Below are 18679 nucleotides of genomic sequence, written 5' to 3'. Positions count from 1 at the left end.
GCCCCTTACCCTCTGCGAGTGTGTTGGGAGGATTGGCAGGTCAAACTCTTTGGGCGCACTGTGAATGCAGCCAGCTAGGGCACAGGTAAATCAGCCAGGGGTTTGTCTCCCGACTGCTCTACAGCGACCGGGTGCTGCAACATTGCGGCGGCGTCCCTGAGGAAATAACGGATGGGGATCAGTGCCTCTCCGCCCCCCACCGTCACCACCACCACCCCACCCCTCCCTCTACAACATTCAACAAATTCCTCACACCGGCAGCCTTGGTGTGCTGAGAAAGACCGCTTCACTGACAGGAGGTCAACAAAATAGAGACAAATCAGGGAAGGAGAAAACAACTCAGGAAGCACCCCAAACACAGTAAAATATCTCAAGGGCTTCACTTGAAGGTTATCAGATAAAGAAAATGATACCCGGGTTTGATTCCGTGTGGAGTTTGCACATTCTCCCTGTGTCTGTGTGGGTTTCCCCTGGGTGCTTCAGTTTCCTCCTACAGTCCAAAGATGTGTAGGTTAGGTGGATTGGCCATGCGAAATTGCCCCTTAGTGTCCAAAGATGTGTAGGTTGGGGGGATTGGCCATGCTGAATTGCCCCTTAGTGTCCAAAGATGTGTAGGTTGGGGGGATTGGCCATGCTGAATTGCCCCTTAGTGTCCAAAGATGTGTAGGTTAGGTGGATTGGCCATGCTAAATTGCCCCTTAGTGTCCAAAGATGTGTAGGTTAGGTGGATTGGCCATGCTAAATTGCCCCTTAGTGTCTAAAGATGTGCAGGTTAGATGGATTAGCCATGCTAAATTGCCCCTTAGTGTCCAAAGATGTGCAGGTTAGATGGATTAGCCATGCTAAATTGCCCCTTAGTGTCCAAAGATGTGTAGGTTAGGGGTGATTGGCCATGCTAAATTGCCCCTTAGTGTCCAAAGATGTGTAGGTTAGGGGTGATTGGCCATGCTAAATTGCCCCTTAGTGTCCAAAGATGTGCAGGTTAGGTGGATTGGCCATGCTAAATTGCTCCTTAGTGTCCAAAGATGTGCAGGTTAGATGGATTAGCCATGCTAAATTGCCCCTTAGTGTCCAGAGATGTGTAGGTTAGGGGGGATTGGCCATGCTAAATGTGTGGGGTTATGAGGATAGGGTCTGGGTAAAATGCTCTGTCAGAGAGTCAGTGCAGACCTGATGGGTCGAATGGCCTCCTTCTGCATTGTAGGGATTCTACGAAAGGGTAGATTGTCTCGACAGAGGAGAGAGAGGCGGGTAGGGTTATAAGAACATAAGAAGTTTGAGAACTTAGGGCCTAGATGGTTAGAGGCATGGATGTGAATGATGGACTGTAGGGAGTGGAGGATGTGATAAGGGGTGAGGGGATTGCGAAATTCTCAGTCTTTGTTAAGGCTTCTGAAGCTGAGAAAGAGAAAGCAGGGAGAAGTGATCAGCGGCCGTGGTGAGCACACCCATAGTTTCCAGAGTGACTTCAACACTCCGTCCGAATGGAAAAGTGAGCAAATCTTTCTCAGGTTAAGAAGGGACTGACTCGTCAATTCTGAACACATGAAAGTCAACCTTGCAAATCAGACCCACAACAAGCGATTTTCTTTTTGTTACTGGGGGCTGAAGAATCTCAATTTGATGTTCCCAGCAGCTATCTCCCGGAGAAGTCTTTCACCTCGTGCCATCCGGTCCTGACCTCAGAACAGTTTGTCAGGAATAAGACGGCAAAGTCAAAGCCCGCAGTCTTGACCTTGTCATTGGTGAACACAGGGGAGTGTGTGCAGCTGATAAAGGTGATTAGAGCAGTTTTAACTGGGTAAAAGGTGAGGCTGAAACACCAACGCAGGCAACGGGAGACAGAGTTACACACAAACCATCACGTAACCCGGTTTACACGACCTGTGGTTTCGATAAGAGGCCTTTTGAAACCACAGATCTCTGATGGAGACGTGCCACTCCATCCCGTGACACTTACTGAGTTTCTCACTGACGTCAGTCCTTCACTGGTCTGAGGATTGTATCTGGGGTAGAGGGCAGGTCCGTCCTCATTCAGCCCGATTTCCGAGGCTGGCTGGGAGTCGCGGGCGGAGTGGGGGGGGAAACTTAACGCGGCGCTTCTGGCAAAGTTACAGCAAAGGGAATTGGCGGTCAGGCTAACGTTGAACTTTGACCGGGGTGGAACGGGTTCGCTCCGAAGGCTACGCCCTCTCCGAGAGTAGCCTCTTGCACATCTCAGAATTGGCCCGATGCAGCGGCAGTTCCGCGCCCTGAACTCTGTGCGTTCTCTTCCTCCTGCTGGTAAAGTGGGCTCCTTTTCGCAAAGACTCGTAAACTGTAACCGTCTCTCTGAAAAAAAAAAGTGGGAGGGAGAAGAAGAGACCAACTTTAACATTCATAATCCTGCAATGAAGAGCAACTTTCAAAATGGCGGTTGCATCACAGACTTGTTACAGAAGGAGGCCACTTGGTCCATCGTGTCTGTATATTTCATCACAAAACATCCAAACAGGCCAATCTCCCAAAAGGGGAAACCTGAGATTGACGTCAATTCCTCCCTAGTGAGCAATTAGAATCCTAAAATCCCTACAGTGCAGAAAGAGGCCATTTAGCCCATTGAATCTGCACCAACCACAATCCCAACTAGACCTTATCCCCAGAACCCTTATATTCTAGCTAGTGCCCCGACACTAAGAGACAATTTAGCATGGCCAATCCATCTAACCTGCACATCTTTGAACTGATAGACAAAACCAGAGCATCCCAGAGGAAACCCACACAGACACGGGGAGAATGTGCAAACTCCACACAGACAGTGAACCAAGTTGGGAATTGAGCCCGGGTTCTTGGCGCTGTGAGGCAGCAGTGCCAACCACAGTGCCACCATGCTACTCTCACCCCTAACTAATTAGAGATGAGAGTGCCTGTATCTTTGAGTCACAGGGTTACGGGTTCGAGTCCAACTCCAGAGACATGAACCCGTAATTCTGGGTGTCATCTATGGACCGTGCCCTGGGAGTGCAGCTCTACCCAAGGTGCCGTTCTTTGAATGAGATGTTAGTCAGTTTGCCTGCTTAGCTGAGCTTAAAGGATTAAAGAGAGGCAGAGGGGTTTTCCTGGCCAACATTCAAACTGGTAATCTAGTAATCCAGAGACTCAGGGTGATATTCCAGTGACCTGGGTTCGAATCCCACCACAGCAGATGGTGAAATATGAATTCAATAAAAATTTGTGAAATTCTTTACCGTAGAGGGCTTAGAGACTGGGTAAGGATGAGATAGACAGATTCTTTCATCAGTGAGGGAATTGAGGGTTATGGGCGGAAAGTGGAGTTGAGGATTATCCCATCAGATCAGTCACGATCTCATTGAATGGCAGAGCAGCCCTGATGGGCCGAACGGCTTATTTCTGCTCCTACGCATTATAATCTTCTGGTCCAGTTGGAAATTGCGTGCAGTTCTGGTCACCACACTTTAGGAGGGTTCTTCAGCCGGTGCAATTCCTGGGTCGAGGGTGTGGGGCGGGGAGTAGAAGGAGTTATCGTGGAGAAGCTGAGATTGTTCTCAATGGAGCAAAGCGGCTTGAGGGAAGATTGGAGAGAGGTGGAGATGAGAAGGTAGGCAGGGAATATCTGTCCCCATCAGCTGATGGTACAAGACTAGATTCACAGATTAAAGTTCTTGGGCAGGAACTACAGGAAAAATATGGAGAAGAACGTTGTTCCCGCACAATCAGTGATTTCAAAAGCAAAATGGACGGATGCTTGAAGGGACTGCTGGAATGTGGTGATCAGGGAGGGAGTAGGAACGACAGCAACATGAGGAGCTAGACAGTCTCAATGGGCCGAATGGCTTCCTCCTCCATTGGGGGTTTACATACTGTGTTCTCCACATGACCAATAGACCAGCGGCAGCGAGATGAGGTCCCTGAGGTGGGCATTAACCATGGGTCTCCTTTGGCAGCGGGGGGCGAGAGGGTCGCCCACAAGCCTTCCTAGCACGGGCTTGTGCCCCATCCTCCCGCGCGGTGGGAGGGAGCATTCAAACCCAGCGACGGCAGAGGTCGACGTTCGGGGTGTTTTACCTGAACGGGAAGGGCTTCTTCAGCAGCTGGAGACAGATCAGAATTGGGGAATCCTCAAAGTTGACGGTGCTGACAAAATCCAACCTCGCTGCAGCCTCGGAGCTGATATTCAGTCCAGCCTGAGCAAACGGCGAGTCTGCTTTGATTGCAGAATTAATCACCAGCGTGCCTCTGCGGAGTAACAGGGAGAGTATCACAATCGTACTGCCACACTTAACAAGCAACCCAGCAGCAGGTATTTAAACATGCATTCCTGGGACATTTATTGTCTATCCCTAGTTTCCCGAGGGCAGTTCAGAGTCAACCACATTTCTGCGGCTCTGGAGTCACACGTAGGCCAGACCGGGTAAGGACGGCAGATTTCACAGAATCCCAGTGGTGCAGGAGGAGGCACCGGTGACAATCCCCCCCCCACCCCCAGCTCCTAACCCTGTAACTCCATGTATTTACCCCACTAATCTCCCTAATGCTAAGGGGTAATTTAGCACGGCCATTCCAGCTAACCCGCACATCTTTGGATTGTGGGAGGAAACCGGAGCACCCGGAGGAAACCCACGCAGACACGGGGAGAATGTACAGACTCCGCACAGACAGTGACCCAAGCCGGGAATTGAACCCGGATCCCTGGCGCTGTGAGGCAGCCGTGCTAACCCACTGTGCCACCGTGCCGCATTTCCTTCCTTAGAGGACATTAGTGAACCAGATGGGTTCTCCCGACTATGGTTTCATTAGTAGATTCTTAATTCCAGGTGTTTTTTTTTATTGAATTCAAATCCCGTTTAGCCGTAGTGGGATTTGAACCCGGGTCCCCAGGACATGAGCTGAGTTTTTGGATTAACAGTCTGAAAGATGTGGGCTGCACGGTGGCGCAGTGGTTAGCACTTCTGGGGCGGGGGGGGGAAGGGATAGAGCCCGGATGGGATTGGTGTCAGTGCAGGCTCGATGGGCTGAATGGCCTTCTGCACACTGTAGGGATTCTATGAATCTAATATAGTCAAAGACTGACTAATTTGACGGAAATTAATAGCTAATAAACTAAATTAATGAATTTAGTGAACTATGAAAGTTAATACCTCAGCTAAGATTTGATTATGTTGTAAACATTACGAGTGTTGCGATTGTATTAATACTTCCTTCATCAAAAAACACAATCAGATGCTCGGCAATCCTTGCGTACCTATTTCCATTTTAACACACGATCCTGTTCCCATTCCCACGTGCCTGTCCTTGGCCTGCTGCAATGTCCCAGTGAAGCTCAACGCAAACTGGAGGAACACCGTCTGATCTTCCGGTCGGGCACATTACAGCTTTCCAGTCCCAATTCAACAACTCCAGGTGATTAGCTCTACCCCACCTCAACTTCCTTGTTTTCATTTAATTTTAGCTGTTCTCCACCTTTTATTTCTTTATTTTTCTTCTCCCCCCCCCCCCCCCACCCATTCTTTCCCCTCTTGTTTCCCCTAGATGTGTAGGTTTAGAGGGATTAGTGGGTATAATATGTAGGGATATGGGGGTAGGTCCTGGGGTGGGACTGTGTTCAGTGCAGACTCGATGGGCCGAAGGGCCTCTTTCTGCGCTGTAGGGTTTCTATGATTCTTTTCCCCTTTTTTCTCAATTTTATCTCTCTCCCACCCACCTCCCCCAACATCTTCATCTGCCACAGTTTGCCCTCTGAGTTTAGTTTCTCTGCCGATTGGCCATTCACACTCTCTATTCTCTCTATGGGCTGCCATTAGCAGCCTTTCCCCTGGTCTTAGTGGCTGCGACTAATCCTTTACTCCCTGCAGTATAAACATCTCCCACTTTCTCTGCCTTTGGCAAAGGGTCGTCTGGACCCGACACGTCAGCTCTTTTCTCTCCTTACAAGATGCTGCCAGACCCGCCGAGATTTTCCAGCGTTTTCTCTTTGGGTTTCAGATTCCAGCATCCGCGGGAATTTGCCTTTACCTGTTTCTGATGTTGGTTTTGGACTTCTGGCTCCAGAGGCTGAGTTCGATGCTGCCAGAGATGTCAATTGCTAGTCCTCCTTGGAATTCTGCGCTTGCTTGCAGCCCTGACTGCAGTAGGAATGCCTGCAGGAGAGAGGAAATTGAATACACTGAACCACTGCAGCAAGAGTGGGTGTTTTCAATCTTGGAAGAATAATGTGTTATCTCTATTAGTTGCATGATAGTTTAAAAACTCCCCAGGCTGTCTGAATCGAAACCAATTACTCCGAAACGACACTGCAATCCTCTTATTTTCAAAACCACATTAATTTCACACATTGCCTGCTTATTTCCTACTTTCTGCATTTTCTCCCAGGCCCTTAGCTATTTCCACACCCGTTGTTGCCCATTACATTACAAGGTGATTTTAATATCATTCAATTTGTGGTTCCTCGCTGCTTCCCACTCCCTGATTATATTCACATTCCTGGCCGTCTCTTACTTCTCCGCTCCTGTGTCCAACACACAGATTTGTCTGTGTGTACAGGCCAACCTGCTGCATTTCCAGCATTTTCTCAATCCACCCACTTCAATTTCATTCATTTATATCGCCAATAAAAAATAATCAGGCTTGACTACATAGCCCAGGATAGATTGCAAATTTAATATTCTGTTAATGCATTGCTAAGGTTCTAACGCTGTTACTTTCCACACATTACCCAGGCTGACATTACACTGCGGTAATAAGGGAGTGCTGCACTGTCAGATGTGATGTCTGTCTGGTCAGGCGGACTGGAAAAGATTCTGTAGACTATTGGAAATGGAGCAAGGAGTTCTTCCAGTGTCGTGGCTAACATTCCTCCCTAAAACAATGCCACTGAAACCGTTCATTCGGAACTTGTCAATGTCCTGTCAATTATAGCGTTAAAGGTTCATTAACGTTCTGTCAATTACATTGTTAAACTTCGGTAATATCTTGTCAATCACATTGTTAAAGCTTGTTAATGTCTTGTCAAGACATCGCTAAGGTTTGTTAATATCTCGTCAATTACATTGTTAAAGTTTATTAATCTCTGGTCAACTGTGTTGTTAAAGATTCATTAATGCATTGTAAATATATTGCTAACGTTCATTAACGTCCTGTCAATACACTGCTAACGTTCATTAACGTCCTGTCAATACACTGCTAACGTTCTAATGATCTGGAGGAGGGAACCGAGTGCAGGGTGTCGAAATTTGCTGATGACACCAAGATTGGGGGAACGGCAAATTGTGCGGAGGGTGGGGAGAGTCTGCAGAAGGATCTAGATAGGCTGGACGAATGGGCCAGGAAATGGCAAATGGAATTTAATGTTGGCAAGTGTGAGGTGGTCCACTTTGGTAGGAAGAATGGTAGGAAGGACTATTACTTACGGGGCGAAAAACTGCAGCAGGCGACGGTGCAGAGGGACCTCGGGGTCCTTGTGCATGAGTCGCAAAAACCCAGCTTGCAGGTGCAGCAGGTGGTCAGGAAGGCGAATGGGATGCTGGCCTTCATAGCGAGGGGGATTGAATATAAAAGTAGGGAGGTCTTGCTGCAGCTGTATAGGGCATTGGTGAGGCCGCAGCTGGAGTACTGTGCGCAGTTTTGGGCGCCGCACCTGCGCAAAGATATTTTGGCCTTGGAGGGAGTGCAGAGGAGGTTTACTAGGCTGATACCGGAGTTGAGGGGGTTGAGCTATGAGGAGAGGCTGAATAAACTGGGCTTGTACTCGTTAGAGTTTAGAAGAATGAGGGGAGATCTCATTGAGACGTGTAAGATGATGAATGGGATGGATAGGATAGAGGTGGAGAGACTCTTCCCGCTCAAAAAAGACAGTAGGACTAGGGGACACAGCCTCAAGATAAAAGGGGGGCGGTTTAGAACGGAGTTGAGGAGGAACTTCTTCACTCAAAGGGTGGTGAATCTCTGGAATTCTCTGCCCGTTGAAGTGGTGGAGGCTGCCTCGCTAAATATTTTTAAGACGCGGGTTGATGGGTTTTTGATAAGAGAGGGGATTAAGGGTTATGGGGAGAGGGCGGGAAAGTGGAACTGAGCAGCGACAGATCAGCCATGATCTTATTGAATGGCGGGGCAGGCTCAAAGGGCTAGATGGCCTACTCCTGCTCCTATTTCTTATGTTCTTATGTTCATTAACGTCCTGTCAATACACGCTAACGTTCATTAACGTCCTGTCAATACACTGCTAACGTTCATTAATGTCCTGTCAATACACTGCTAATGTTCATTAACATCCTGTCAATACACTGGTAACGTTCATTAACGCCCTGTCAGTACACTGCTAACGTTCGTTAATGTCCTGTCAATACACGCTAACGTTCATTAACGTCCTGTCAATACACTGCTAATGTTCATTAATGTCCTGTCAATACACTGCTGACGTTCATTAACGTCCTGTCAGTACACTGCTAACTTTCATTAACGTCCTGTCAATTAAATTATTAAGGTTTGTTAATATCCTGTCAATTACATTGTTAAGGGTTCATTAATATTCTATTACACACCCCGCACATTCTCTCTTCCATCGAGAAAAAGATAGAAAACTCAGGTCACGTACCAACCGACTCAAGAACAGCTTCTTCCCTGCTGCCATCAGGCTTTTGAATGGAACTACCTCACACTAACTTGATCTTTCACTACACCCCTGGCTATGACTGTAATTCTACATTCTGCACTCTCTCCTTTTCTTCTCTATGAACAGCATGCTTTGTCTGTAAAGCGTGCAAGAAACAACACTTTTCTCTGTCTGCTAATACATGTGATATTAATGAATCAAATCAAAAATTACATTGTTACAGTTTGTTAAGGGTTAATAAGGTTTAACATTGTTAAGGGTCCATTAATGTCCTGTCAATTACATTGTTAAGGTTTGTTATATCCTGTCAATTACTTTGCTAAGGTTCTTTAATGTCCTGTCAGTACATTGTTAGGAGTTCTTTAATGTCCTGTCAAATACATTGTTATGGTTTGTTTATAACCTTTACAATGTAATTGAAATGACAGAGAAACAGGCGATAGAGATTATCTGTCTTTCAACACATTTCTGGTCTCAGTCTTGTGCAGAAGAAACTGGTGCAGTCTCTTCTTCAAGAGGTAAAAACCAACAGCCTCCAAAAACGAGAGGCTGCTCTCAAGGTAGCGGGAGGAACAGTTCCACTGGAATAATGTTCTATTCCTGTCAATCCATGGTCTGGTGGGTCCCATGGAGACCCCTGCTTTGACCTTCCTCAGTCCAGTGCACCATTTGCTGCCTTGGAGCTGCCAGACCATGTCACAGGACTCACAAAGTATCAACGGGGATTGTAGTTTGTCCGAGATATTGTTTGTTTGTGTGTCTGCATATTCTGATTTTATACCACTTCTGAGTGCTAGGTGTAGTCAACTATAAAGTATGAGTAACAGAGCTATTGTAAACAGCAGCCTTCACTAGCTATCGACCAAATCTCTGTGTGCATCAGTTACAGTCCCGCTTAGAAAGGACAGTAGGACTAGGGGGCACAGCCTCAAGATAAGGGGGGTGCAGTTTAGATCAGAGTTGAGGAGGAACTTCTTCACTCAAAGGGTGGTGAATCTCTGGAATTCTCTGCCCGTTGAAGTGGTGGAGGCTGCCTCGCTAAATATTTTTAAGACGCGGGTTGATGGGTTTTTGATAAGAGAGGGGATTAAGGGTTATGGGGAGAGGGCGGGAATGTGGAACTGAGCCACGACAGATCAGCCGTGATCTTATTGAATGGCGGGGCAGGCTCGAAGGGCTAGATGGCCTACTCCTGCTCCTATTTCTTATGTTCTTATTTATTATTGTTACAAGCAGGCTTACATTAACACTGCAATGAAGTTACTGTGAAAGTCCCCTAGTTGCCACTCTCTGACGCCTGTTTGGGGGAGCATTTAGTATGGTCAATGTACCCTAACTGGCAAGTCTTTCGGACTGCGGGAGGAAACTGGAGGAAACCCACACAGAGAACGCGCAGACTCTGCACAGTGACCCGAGCCGGGAATCGAACCCGGATCCCCGGCACGGCAAGGCAGCAGCGCCAAACACTCTGCCATCTCGCTGACTATAAACTATGGACTATGAACTTTTGGACTATGAAGAGAGACTAAATAGACTGGGTCTGTACTCGTTGGAGTTTAGAAGGATGAGGGGGGATCTTATAGAGACGTATAAGATAATGAAAGGGATGGATAGGGTAGAGGTAGAGAGATGGCCTACTCCTGCTCCTATTTCTTTATGTTCTAATGTTATGTTCTTACGCCCCCACTGTCATTTCCACCCAACACAAAACGCGGAAACGTACAAACAAGGGATAATGGCTGGGGCACTGGGTTGAGCGCGAGGTGAGCTGTGAGACTCAGCGAGTCAATGAACTCTCTCACTAAAGGAAAGCTCGGTCTCTTAGACCTGGGTCCTGTTAACAAAATCTTGCTGCGCGCAGATACATCCAATATAAATCTGTCAAAGCGCTTCATAAATAAATATCCTTCTTTTCCAATAGCTTACTGCAAGGTAGGAATGATTTAAAACCAGGGGGTAACAGAGGGCCAAGGAAAGCTACCGTAATGTGTATCAGAAAATCACAAATTAAAATCGCAACAATTATCTCATACATTCGTGCTGTGCAGTAAATATAAATTCCTGCGCTCAGAATTGTTTGTTATCATCTTGGCTTCATTAAGTTCATCATTATCAATGCCAAATTGTAGAGGTTGGTAAACTAATAATTCTGGTTGCTTATGTGACTGTTGCTATCGGCGACTGCAGATCAATGAGAATGCTTGTTACGATACGCGCTCGTGTGAAAATAAAGTCTTGCCTTTATCTTTTTATGACCAGAAATCTCAAAGTGCCTCACAGCCGATTAAATACTTTCAACAACAGATGATTGGAGGGGGCCCAAGGAGAAACATCTTCACCCACAGGGTTGTGATTTAATTTTTGATATTCTGATATATATTACAGCAACCTTCCCTGCTGTCCCTTTATCTCCTTGTTTTAGATCATTAATACTTTGTAGTGATGGAACCACAGTAAGCTATTCCCTTCCTAAAGGGACATGAGGGAACCAGATGGGTTTTTCCGGCAATGGTTTCATCAGTAGATTCTTTAAAAATATCTGGAATTAAGAATCTACTGATGAAACCATTGTCGGAAAAACTCATCTGCTTCCCTCATGACCCTTTAGGGAAGGAAATCTGCCGTCCTTACCTGGTCTGACCTACACGTGACTCCAGGCCCACAGCAATGGGGTCGACTCTCAGCTGCCCTCGGGTAACTGGGGATGGGCAATAAATACTGGCCCAGCCGGTGATGCTCATGTCCCACAAACGAATACAATCAAAGATACGGCGCAAAGCGAGGCCACTCGGCCCATCAAATTTGTGCCAGCCCAAAACAAGAGGAGATAAACAGGAATGAACCGCTCATCTTAATCCCATAGCCTCCCAGTGCTTCAGGTGCAGATCCAGGTAGCTTTTAAATGAGTTAAACATTTCATTCCCAACCACCAACTCACACAGCGAATTCCAGACACCCCTCACCCTCTGGGTGAAGGTGTTTTTCCTCATGTCCCCCCCCCCACCCCCATTCCACCAATGGCCTTAAATCTGTACCCTCTGGTAACTGACCCCTCCACCAGCAGAAACAAGCCTCCCCTGACTGCGCCCCTCACCTCCGTTACAGTCCCCCTCAGCCCCCTCCGTTCTGAGGAGAACAACCGCAGCCTCATCCAATCTCCCCTCATTGCTGCAATTTTCAAGCCCTGGCAACATTCTTGTAAATCCACGCACTGTTTAGTCACGGTTACACGGCAAAAAACGCAGCAGCCAAATAGTGCACAGCAAGCTCCCACAAGCAGCAACGGGAAACTGATCAGATAATCTTCCCACCCCCACCCAATGTTGATTTAGGGATGAACATTAGCCAGGAATCATAGAAGCGACCATTCAGCCCATCAAGTCAGCACTAACTCTCTGACAAAGCATCTTACCCAGTCCCTCTCCCCACCCCAATCCTTGTAACCCCACACATTTCCCATGGCCAATCCCCCTAACCTGCACATCTTTGGACAATAAGAGGTAACTTAACATAGTCAATCCGCCAAACCCACACATCTTTGGATACTAAGGGGCAACTTAGCATGGCCAATCCACCAAACCCACACATCTTTGGATACCAAGGGGCAACTTAGCATGGCCAATCCACCAAACCCACACATCTTTGGATACTAAGGGGCAACTTAGCATGGTCAATCCACCAAACCCACACATCTTTGGACACTAAGGGGCAATTTAGCATGGTCAATCCACCAAACCCACACATCTTTGGACACTAAGGGGCAATTTAGCATGGCCAATCCACTTAACTTAGACATCTTTGGAGTGTGGGAGGAAATCAGAGCATCCGGAGGAAAGCCACTCAGACACTGGGAAAGTCCGGAGGATACCGAAAGTACTCTTTTGCTTTTCCTTCCATCTAACAAACAGGCACCTCCAACATTGCAGCATTCCATCAGCACTACACTGGGGTCTGGAGGTGAATTTTTTTATGCTCATGTGTCCAAAACGAGACTTGAACAAGGAACCTTCTGAATCAGAGGCAGGACTGACCCTCAGCTGTTGTAGTCAGCAGTAATCGGTTTGGGAGAGTGAGCTCGCGCTGTGCTCCCTTACCTGGAGCTGGTCAATGAATAAGATGGATCCTTTTATTATGGGTATGGGTTCCTCCGTGAGGGACCAGACCTTCTCCATTAGGTCACCGTACCCCCGGAAAAACACAACAGGAGGGAGCTGGACATCAAACAGGATCATTGACATTCCAGCTGTGGCTTCAACATCTTCTTGCTCAACTTCCTCCGAGCTTTCTGCAAAGAATGAGTCAAGGCCATGGACATCGATTATTACCTGTTCCAGATACAGAGAAGAAACCGGGGTGATAAATAACAGAGAATCGGACAGGATCGAGCGTACCGTGTCGGATCAGAGCTGGAACAAGGTCAGCTTCCAGGAAAACCAGCAAACACCACAAGAAAACATGCTAAACACATATGAAGCTGACATGTATACTGCGTGGAGTTGCCCCTCCAGTTTAGACAGTGGAAACCTACTGGGCAGAATTTTAGCTTCTTCACAAGGTGCACTGGGGGAGGGACTGTAAAACTGAACGGACGGGACTCCTTCCCCCATTGTCCAGCCCAATCTAGACCCAGTTTCACAATTGCTGGGGCAGATTCCCGGATGGGAACCACCCCCACCCCCTCCATCTTTCAACTATTAACATCCCTACGTAAAGGCCTTATACCAACCAGCTTTAGGGGGTGTGAATAGGGTAGGAAACTGAGACAAAACCTTTCCTCCATCTCGGGGGGGTTTTGGGGGGGGGTTGGAGGTTAAATGGTTGGGATGCATCTCAATCTGAAGGTTGCTTCAGAGTTTGGGGTGCCCTCCCCTTCCAGGATCTTGGAATTCCAGCTCTCCCTCCCTGCTCTATCACCTCAATAATTGTACCACTCCTCCCCAATGTCCCACCCTCCCCAGGGACCCCCAACCATCCCGTCCTCGGGACCCAAGGGACCCACCTTTTCAAATGTCTCGGGGTAAAGGCTCGATCTTACCTACCGTTCACACCACGCTCCTGCTGCAGCCAAGTCGGGGAATTTGTTGACCGGCCAAATCTCCACACACTGCGACGGGATGGGAAAACCCCCCCCCCCTAACCCCGGCACGGAAGGTGGGAAGATTCCGACCTTAATCCCGGGCAGGCTGCTGCAGTACCGCTTCTGGCCACCGCAGCACTGAGCCTGGCGGGGCTGGAGAGGAACCCTCATGAGTGGGATTTCCTTCCAAGGGTGGACGGAGGCCCCGCGTGCGGCCAATCAATGGAGTGGGCTTCCGAGGGTCGGCAGCCAGCTGGCGTACGGCGACCACTCTTTGAACAGGCCTCATTGCGATGCTGGTACCATTAAAGAAATAGGCCGTTCCCTTGGCATTCCCCCCCTGTTGGCTGCCGTAACTTCTGTGGAAGGTCAGCGGAAGTCCTGCGGCCCAGAAAGAGTTACTGCTAATGTTCTGACAGAGAACCCTCACCAAGGAAATACCTCACCAACACCCTGTACTATCCCTACACTCAAATCCAAAGACTAGCCACCTGCGGGACAGCCCTTCCACAAGCAATGGGTGTTCAGGCACCAGGGCTTGGTAAACCAAGAACAAGAACAAGAATTCTCTAAATTTGCACCCCTTTATTGTGGAGTCCATGAGATGTAGACAAAAGTCGTAGGTAGGAGGATTGGAATGAGGCACTCACTGAGTGTTAAAATGGGCGGTGCGGGCTTGTGGGGCCGAAGGGCCTGTTTCCTGTGCTGTGTTGTTCTTTGTTCTTGTTCTTCATTAAGGCCAAAAGATTGCATCACGCTCTGCGGGGTCTCTGTCCCATGACGCAGGACACGTGAGCATCAGCGAGGTTGATGTTAAACACACTTGTATGTCTGTAATATCGTTCAGAATCTGGAGTCTACCTTCAGCGAGGGTCCCAAACACTCGGGTACTCCGAGGTTAAAGAAGGAACTAACCTGGCTCGCGTGGAGCTGACCTTCCCGCGTAGATACAAAGATATCGGAGTAACTTTGCTGTAAAATCCCACTGTCAGCAAAGAGTAGATCTATCTTGTACGACGACACCATGTCAGCCGTCACTTCGGAAGAAAGAAATCAAATTGAAACAGATCTCTTAATACAGAAATTCGATTTCACGCAGTCCAGTGAATGGGTACAGTTATTTTCTTACCTGCTAAATAACCTGAAGAGGAAGCTGAAATCCCGTTCCTGGACATTCGATGGTAATTAAATATCATTGGGTCTTTCAGGACTTTGCAAAGAACTTTCCTACAGTGAGTAAAATGGATATAAGGAAGTGTTAAGATGTTACTGACGCAATTCGCTGCCATCAGTGGAAATGTAGCCATTGCGAACATAATTCCGTCTGACTCAACAACAGGTTAGTACACCAGCTGACATAGCACTGCACCTATAATTTTCCTAGCTGCAGACCAAAGGCATGGAATTATTGCCCTATCTCGTCTCAAATGGCAGTCTTGGCACAGCTATTAATGGATAAAACTCGACAGAAAGCATATGTGGCAGGCAGCTTCCTAACAGGGTTCAGAGAGCTGTTAACGCAGGGAATAAAACACCCCACTGCTTCAGGAGTCTTAGTTCAATGTTTGAGTCCGTGGCTACTTGTTGCTGTGAAGTAACGTACAGACTTTAACCACTGTTAGGTGGACCTCACATAATCTACCCGACACTAAGGGGAAATTTCTTAGCACGGCCAATCAACCTAACCCGCACATCTTTGGAGTGTGGGAGGAAACCGGAGCACCCGGAGGAAACCCACGCAGACACGAGGAGAATGTGCAAACTCCACACAGACGGTGACCCGAGCCGGGAATCGAACCCAGGTCCCTGGAGCTGTGAAGCAGCAGTGCTAACCCACTGTGCCACCGTGCTGGCACTGGAGGAATGTTTTCCTAAAAGCTTCTAAGATGCCAAGACTGTCGGAGGAACAAGAATTTTCAAGTGATCATTAAGTCTTACCTGGCAGGATGACGTTCCGAGTTCAGGATAGTCTGCACCTTTTCCGTAATATACTTGGACAGTTCCGATTCTATTTCCCCGACAGACAGTAGGATGTTTTTCAGTTCCATCTCCGAGGGCTGGTTGTTGAGAATCACATCGAGTGCAGCCAGTCGAACGCCAACCCCATAACCGTTTCTGCTCTGGTGAAAAATCCCATTCAGCTGCTCCTTCACCTGGAATGAGTGAGTGTGAGATAGACGCAAGGGATTGTCAGTGTCACCGCGACTCTTCCAGCTCATTATCCAGTCCTGACGCTGGTTAGCCTGAGGGTTGTTTAGCATCCTGCTGGCGAATGTGCCTCCCTCTCTGCCCCACCACAATCCGTTCGACTCCTATTTAGAATCCCAACAGTGCAGAAAGAGGCCATTTGGCCCATCGAGTCTGCACTGACCACAATCCCACCCAGGCCCTATCCCCATATCCCTACACATTTACCCGCTAATCCCTCTAACCTACATATCCCAGGACACGGGGCAACTTAGCACGGCCAATCAACCTAACCCGCACATCTTTGGACTGTGGGAGGAAACCGGAGCACCCGGAGGAAACCCACACAGACACGGGGAGAATGTGCAAACTCCACACAGACAGTGACCCGAGCTGGGAATCGAACCCAGGTCCCTGGAGCTGTGAAGCAGCAGTGCTAACCACTGTGCTACCGTGCCACCCACATCTGGCCTCACTTTTCCTACTTGATGGTTTATTCGTGTGGGGTGACCCTCCCCTTGGGTGACCCTCCCCGTGGGTGGACTTTCCCTACAGATGGACGCCCCCTATGGGTCCCCAGAACATTACATAAGAACATAAGAAATAGGAGCAGGAGTAGGCCAACTAGCCCTTCGAGCCTGCCCCGCCATTCAATGAGATCATGGTTGATCTGTCGTGGCTCAGTTCCACATTCCCGCCCTCTCCCCATAACCCTTAATCCCCTCTCTCATCAAAAACCCATCAACCCGCGTCTTAAAAATATTTAGCGAGGCAGCTTCCACCACTTCAACAGGCAGAGAATTCCAGAGATTCACCACCCTTTGAGTGAAGAAGTTCCTCCTCAACTCTGTTCTAAACCTCCCCCCCCCGCCTTATCTTGAGGCTGTGCCCTCTAGTTCTGGTTTCCTTTCTAAGTGGAAAGAATCTCTCTACCTCTACCCTATCCATCCCCTTCATTGTCTTGTAAGTCTCTGTAAGATTGCCCCTCATCCTTCTAAACTCCAGTGAGTACAGACCCAATCCACTCAATCAAAGCAGCAGCCAACAATGGATATAATCTCCCTTCCATTCAATTACTGTGTGGCTCTTGCTGGCTTTGCTGCCATGAGCTGGCTGGATTAGATCGAGAACCTCGAAATACAAACGGCCTTCGATCTATCTGAGCCCCATTCATCCTTTGCGAGGCTTTCTTGCGTAGACACAGAACATTTTCAAAGCATTATTAAAGGGAGCGTGGTAATGTTTCAGAGTAGATTGTGTGGGGACCGAGGGGGCGTTTGTGAAATTAATTCAGATAATGTCACAAAGGAAAGAAATAATGCTGCAAATCGGAAATAAAAACAGAAGATGCTGGAAATGCTCAGGAGGTCTGACGGCATCTGTGGAGAGAGAAACAGAGCCGACATTGAGTCAATGACTCTCCCATTACAAACGCTACTACCAACTGCACAATTATTGATTTCCTTCCGCAATATATCATTACTCCAATGACAATCATCTTCTTGAATTTACTGTAAGGATTTCTTTCAAACTGGAGACTTAAAAATAACACCAACTGGAAAATATTAAAATTCCCCGCAAATGTTCTAACGGGGACAACTTATTGGCCTGGTGCTCAGAAGCTAGTCTCACAGGCTCGACTTGCACCATTTTAAAGTTAAAGTTTATTTATTAGTGTCACGAGTAGGCTGACATTAACACTGCAATGAAGTTACTGTGAAAATCCCCTAGTTGCCGCACTCCGGCACCTGTTCAGGTACACTGAGGGAGAATTTAGCACGGCCAATGGACCCAGCACGTCTTTCGGATTGAGAGAGGAAACCGGAGCATCCGGAGGAAACCCATGCAGACATGGAGAGAATGCACAGACTCTGCACAGACAGTGACCCAAGCCGGGAATCGAACCCGGGTCCCTGGCGCTGTGAGGCAGCCGTGCTAACCACTGTGCCACCGTGCTGCCCCAATCGGGCAACAAAATATTCAATTAACCTGCGGGATTTGACACGGAATGTCTTATTCTTTTCTTCCTGTTGCCTTTGCTGTAACTAATTACAAAACAATGAAGTGTCTTTCATCAATTTATGTCAAAACAAAATGGCTGTCACCTATTTTTCAGCCATGGTGGTTTGTTCTGGATGGTGTCAAGCTTCTGGAGTGTTGTTGGAGCTGCACCCATCCAGGCAAGTTGGAGAGCATTCTGTCACATTCTTGACCTGTGCCTTGTGTACAAGCTTTGGGGTATCAGGAGGAGAGTTACTCGCTGCAGGGTTCCCAGTCTCTGCTCTGGTAGCCACTGTATACGGCTGGTCCAGTTCAGCTTCTGGTCAATGGTAACCCCCAGGATGTTGATAGTGGGGGGGGTTTCAGCGATGGTAATGCCATTGACTGTCAAGGAGCGATGGTTAGATCCCTTCTTGTTGGTGATGGTCATTGCCGGGCACTTGTGTGGCACGAATGTTACTTGCCAGCCCAAGCCCAGATATTGTCCACGTCTTTCTGAATATAGACATGGTCTGCTTCAGTATCTGAGGAGTTGCGAACGGTGCTGAACATTGTGTAATTATTAGCGAACATCTCCACTTCTGACCTTCTGATGGAGGGAAGGTCATTGATGAAGCAGCTGAAGATGGATGGGTCTTGGATAGGTAACCAAGAGCTTAGTCAAAACAGGTAGGTTTCGAGGGGCAGCTTATAGAAGGGGAGCGAGGTGGAGAGCTTTAGGGAATGAATTCCAGAGACCTGATGGGCTGAGTGGCCTCCTTCTGCACTGTATGGATCCTATGGAGGCACAGTGACTAGTGGATGGA

General features: G+C 48.0%; 1 protein-coding gene across 1 annotated transcript in view; it reads right to left on the bottom strand.

Annotated features, from left to right (window-relative positions):
* Nucleotides 1-1417: 1417 nt before the first annotated feature.
* Nucleotides 1418-18679, bottom strand: part of LOC145360415 (microsomal triglyceride transfer protein large subunit-like) — a 51889-nt gene continuing 34627 nt past the window's right edge. Inside the window, exons 12-18 of the mRNA XM_080215614.1 lie at nucleotides 15624-15838; nucleotides 14815-14912; nucleotides 14601-14722; nucleotides 12703-12933; nucleotides 6013-6137; nucleotides 4066-4236; nucleotides 1418-2331 (exon numbers count right to left, since the gene is read on the bottom strand). Of these exons, the coding sequence (XP_080071740.1) occupies nucleotides 2184-2331; nucleotides 4066-4236; nucleotides 6013-6137; nucleotides 12703-12933; nucleotides 14601-14722; nucleotides 14815-14912; nucleotides 15624-15838 (1110 nt within the window). The 3' untranslated portion in view covers nucleotides 1418-2183. The remainder of the gene's footprint in view (nucleotides 2332-4065; nucleotides 4237-6012; nucleotides 6138-12702; nucleotides 12934-14600; nucleotides 14723-14814; nucleotides 14913-15623; nucleotides 15839-18679) is intronic.

The sequence above is a fragment of the Carcharhinus amblyrhynchos genome, chromosome 31, assembly GCF_965287045.1.
Source record: "Carcharhinus amblyrhynchos chromosome 31, sCarAmb.v2.hapA, whole genome shotgun sequence".
Lineage (NCBI taxonomy): Eukaryota > Metazoa > Chordata > Chondrichthyes > Carcharhiniformes > Carcharhinidae > Carcharhinus > Carcharhinus amblyrhynchos.
The sequence above is the reverse complement of the archived record's forward strand: the minus strand, read 5'-3'. Positions and strand labels throughout refer to the sequence as shown.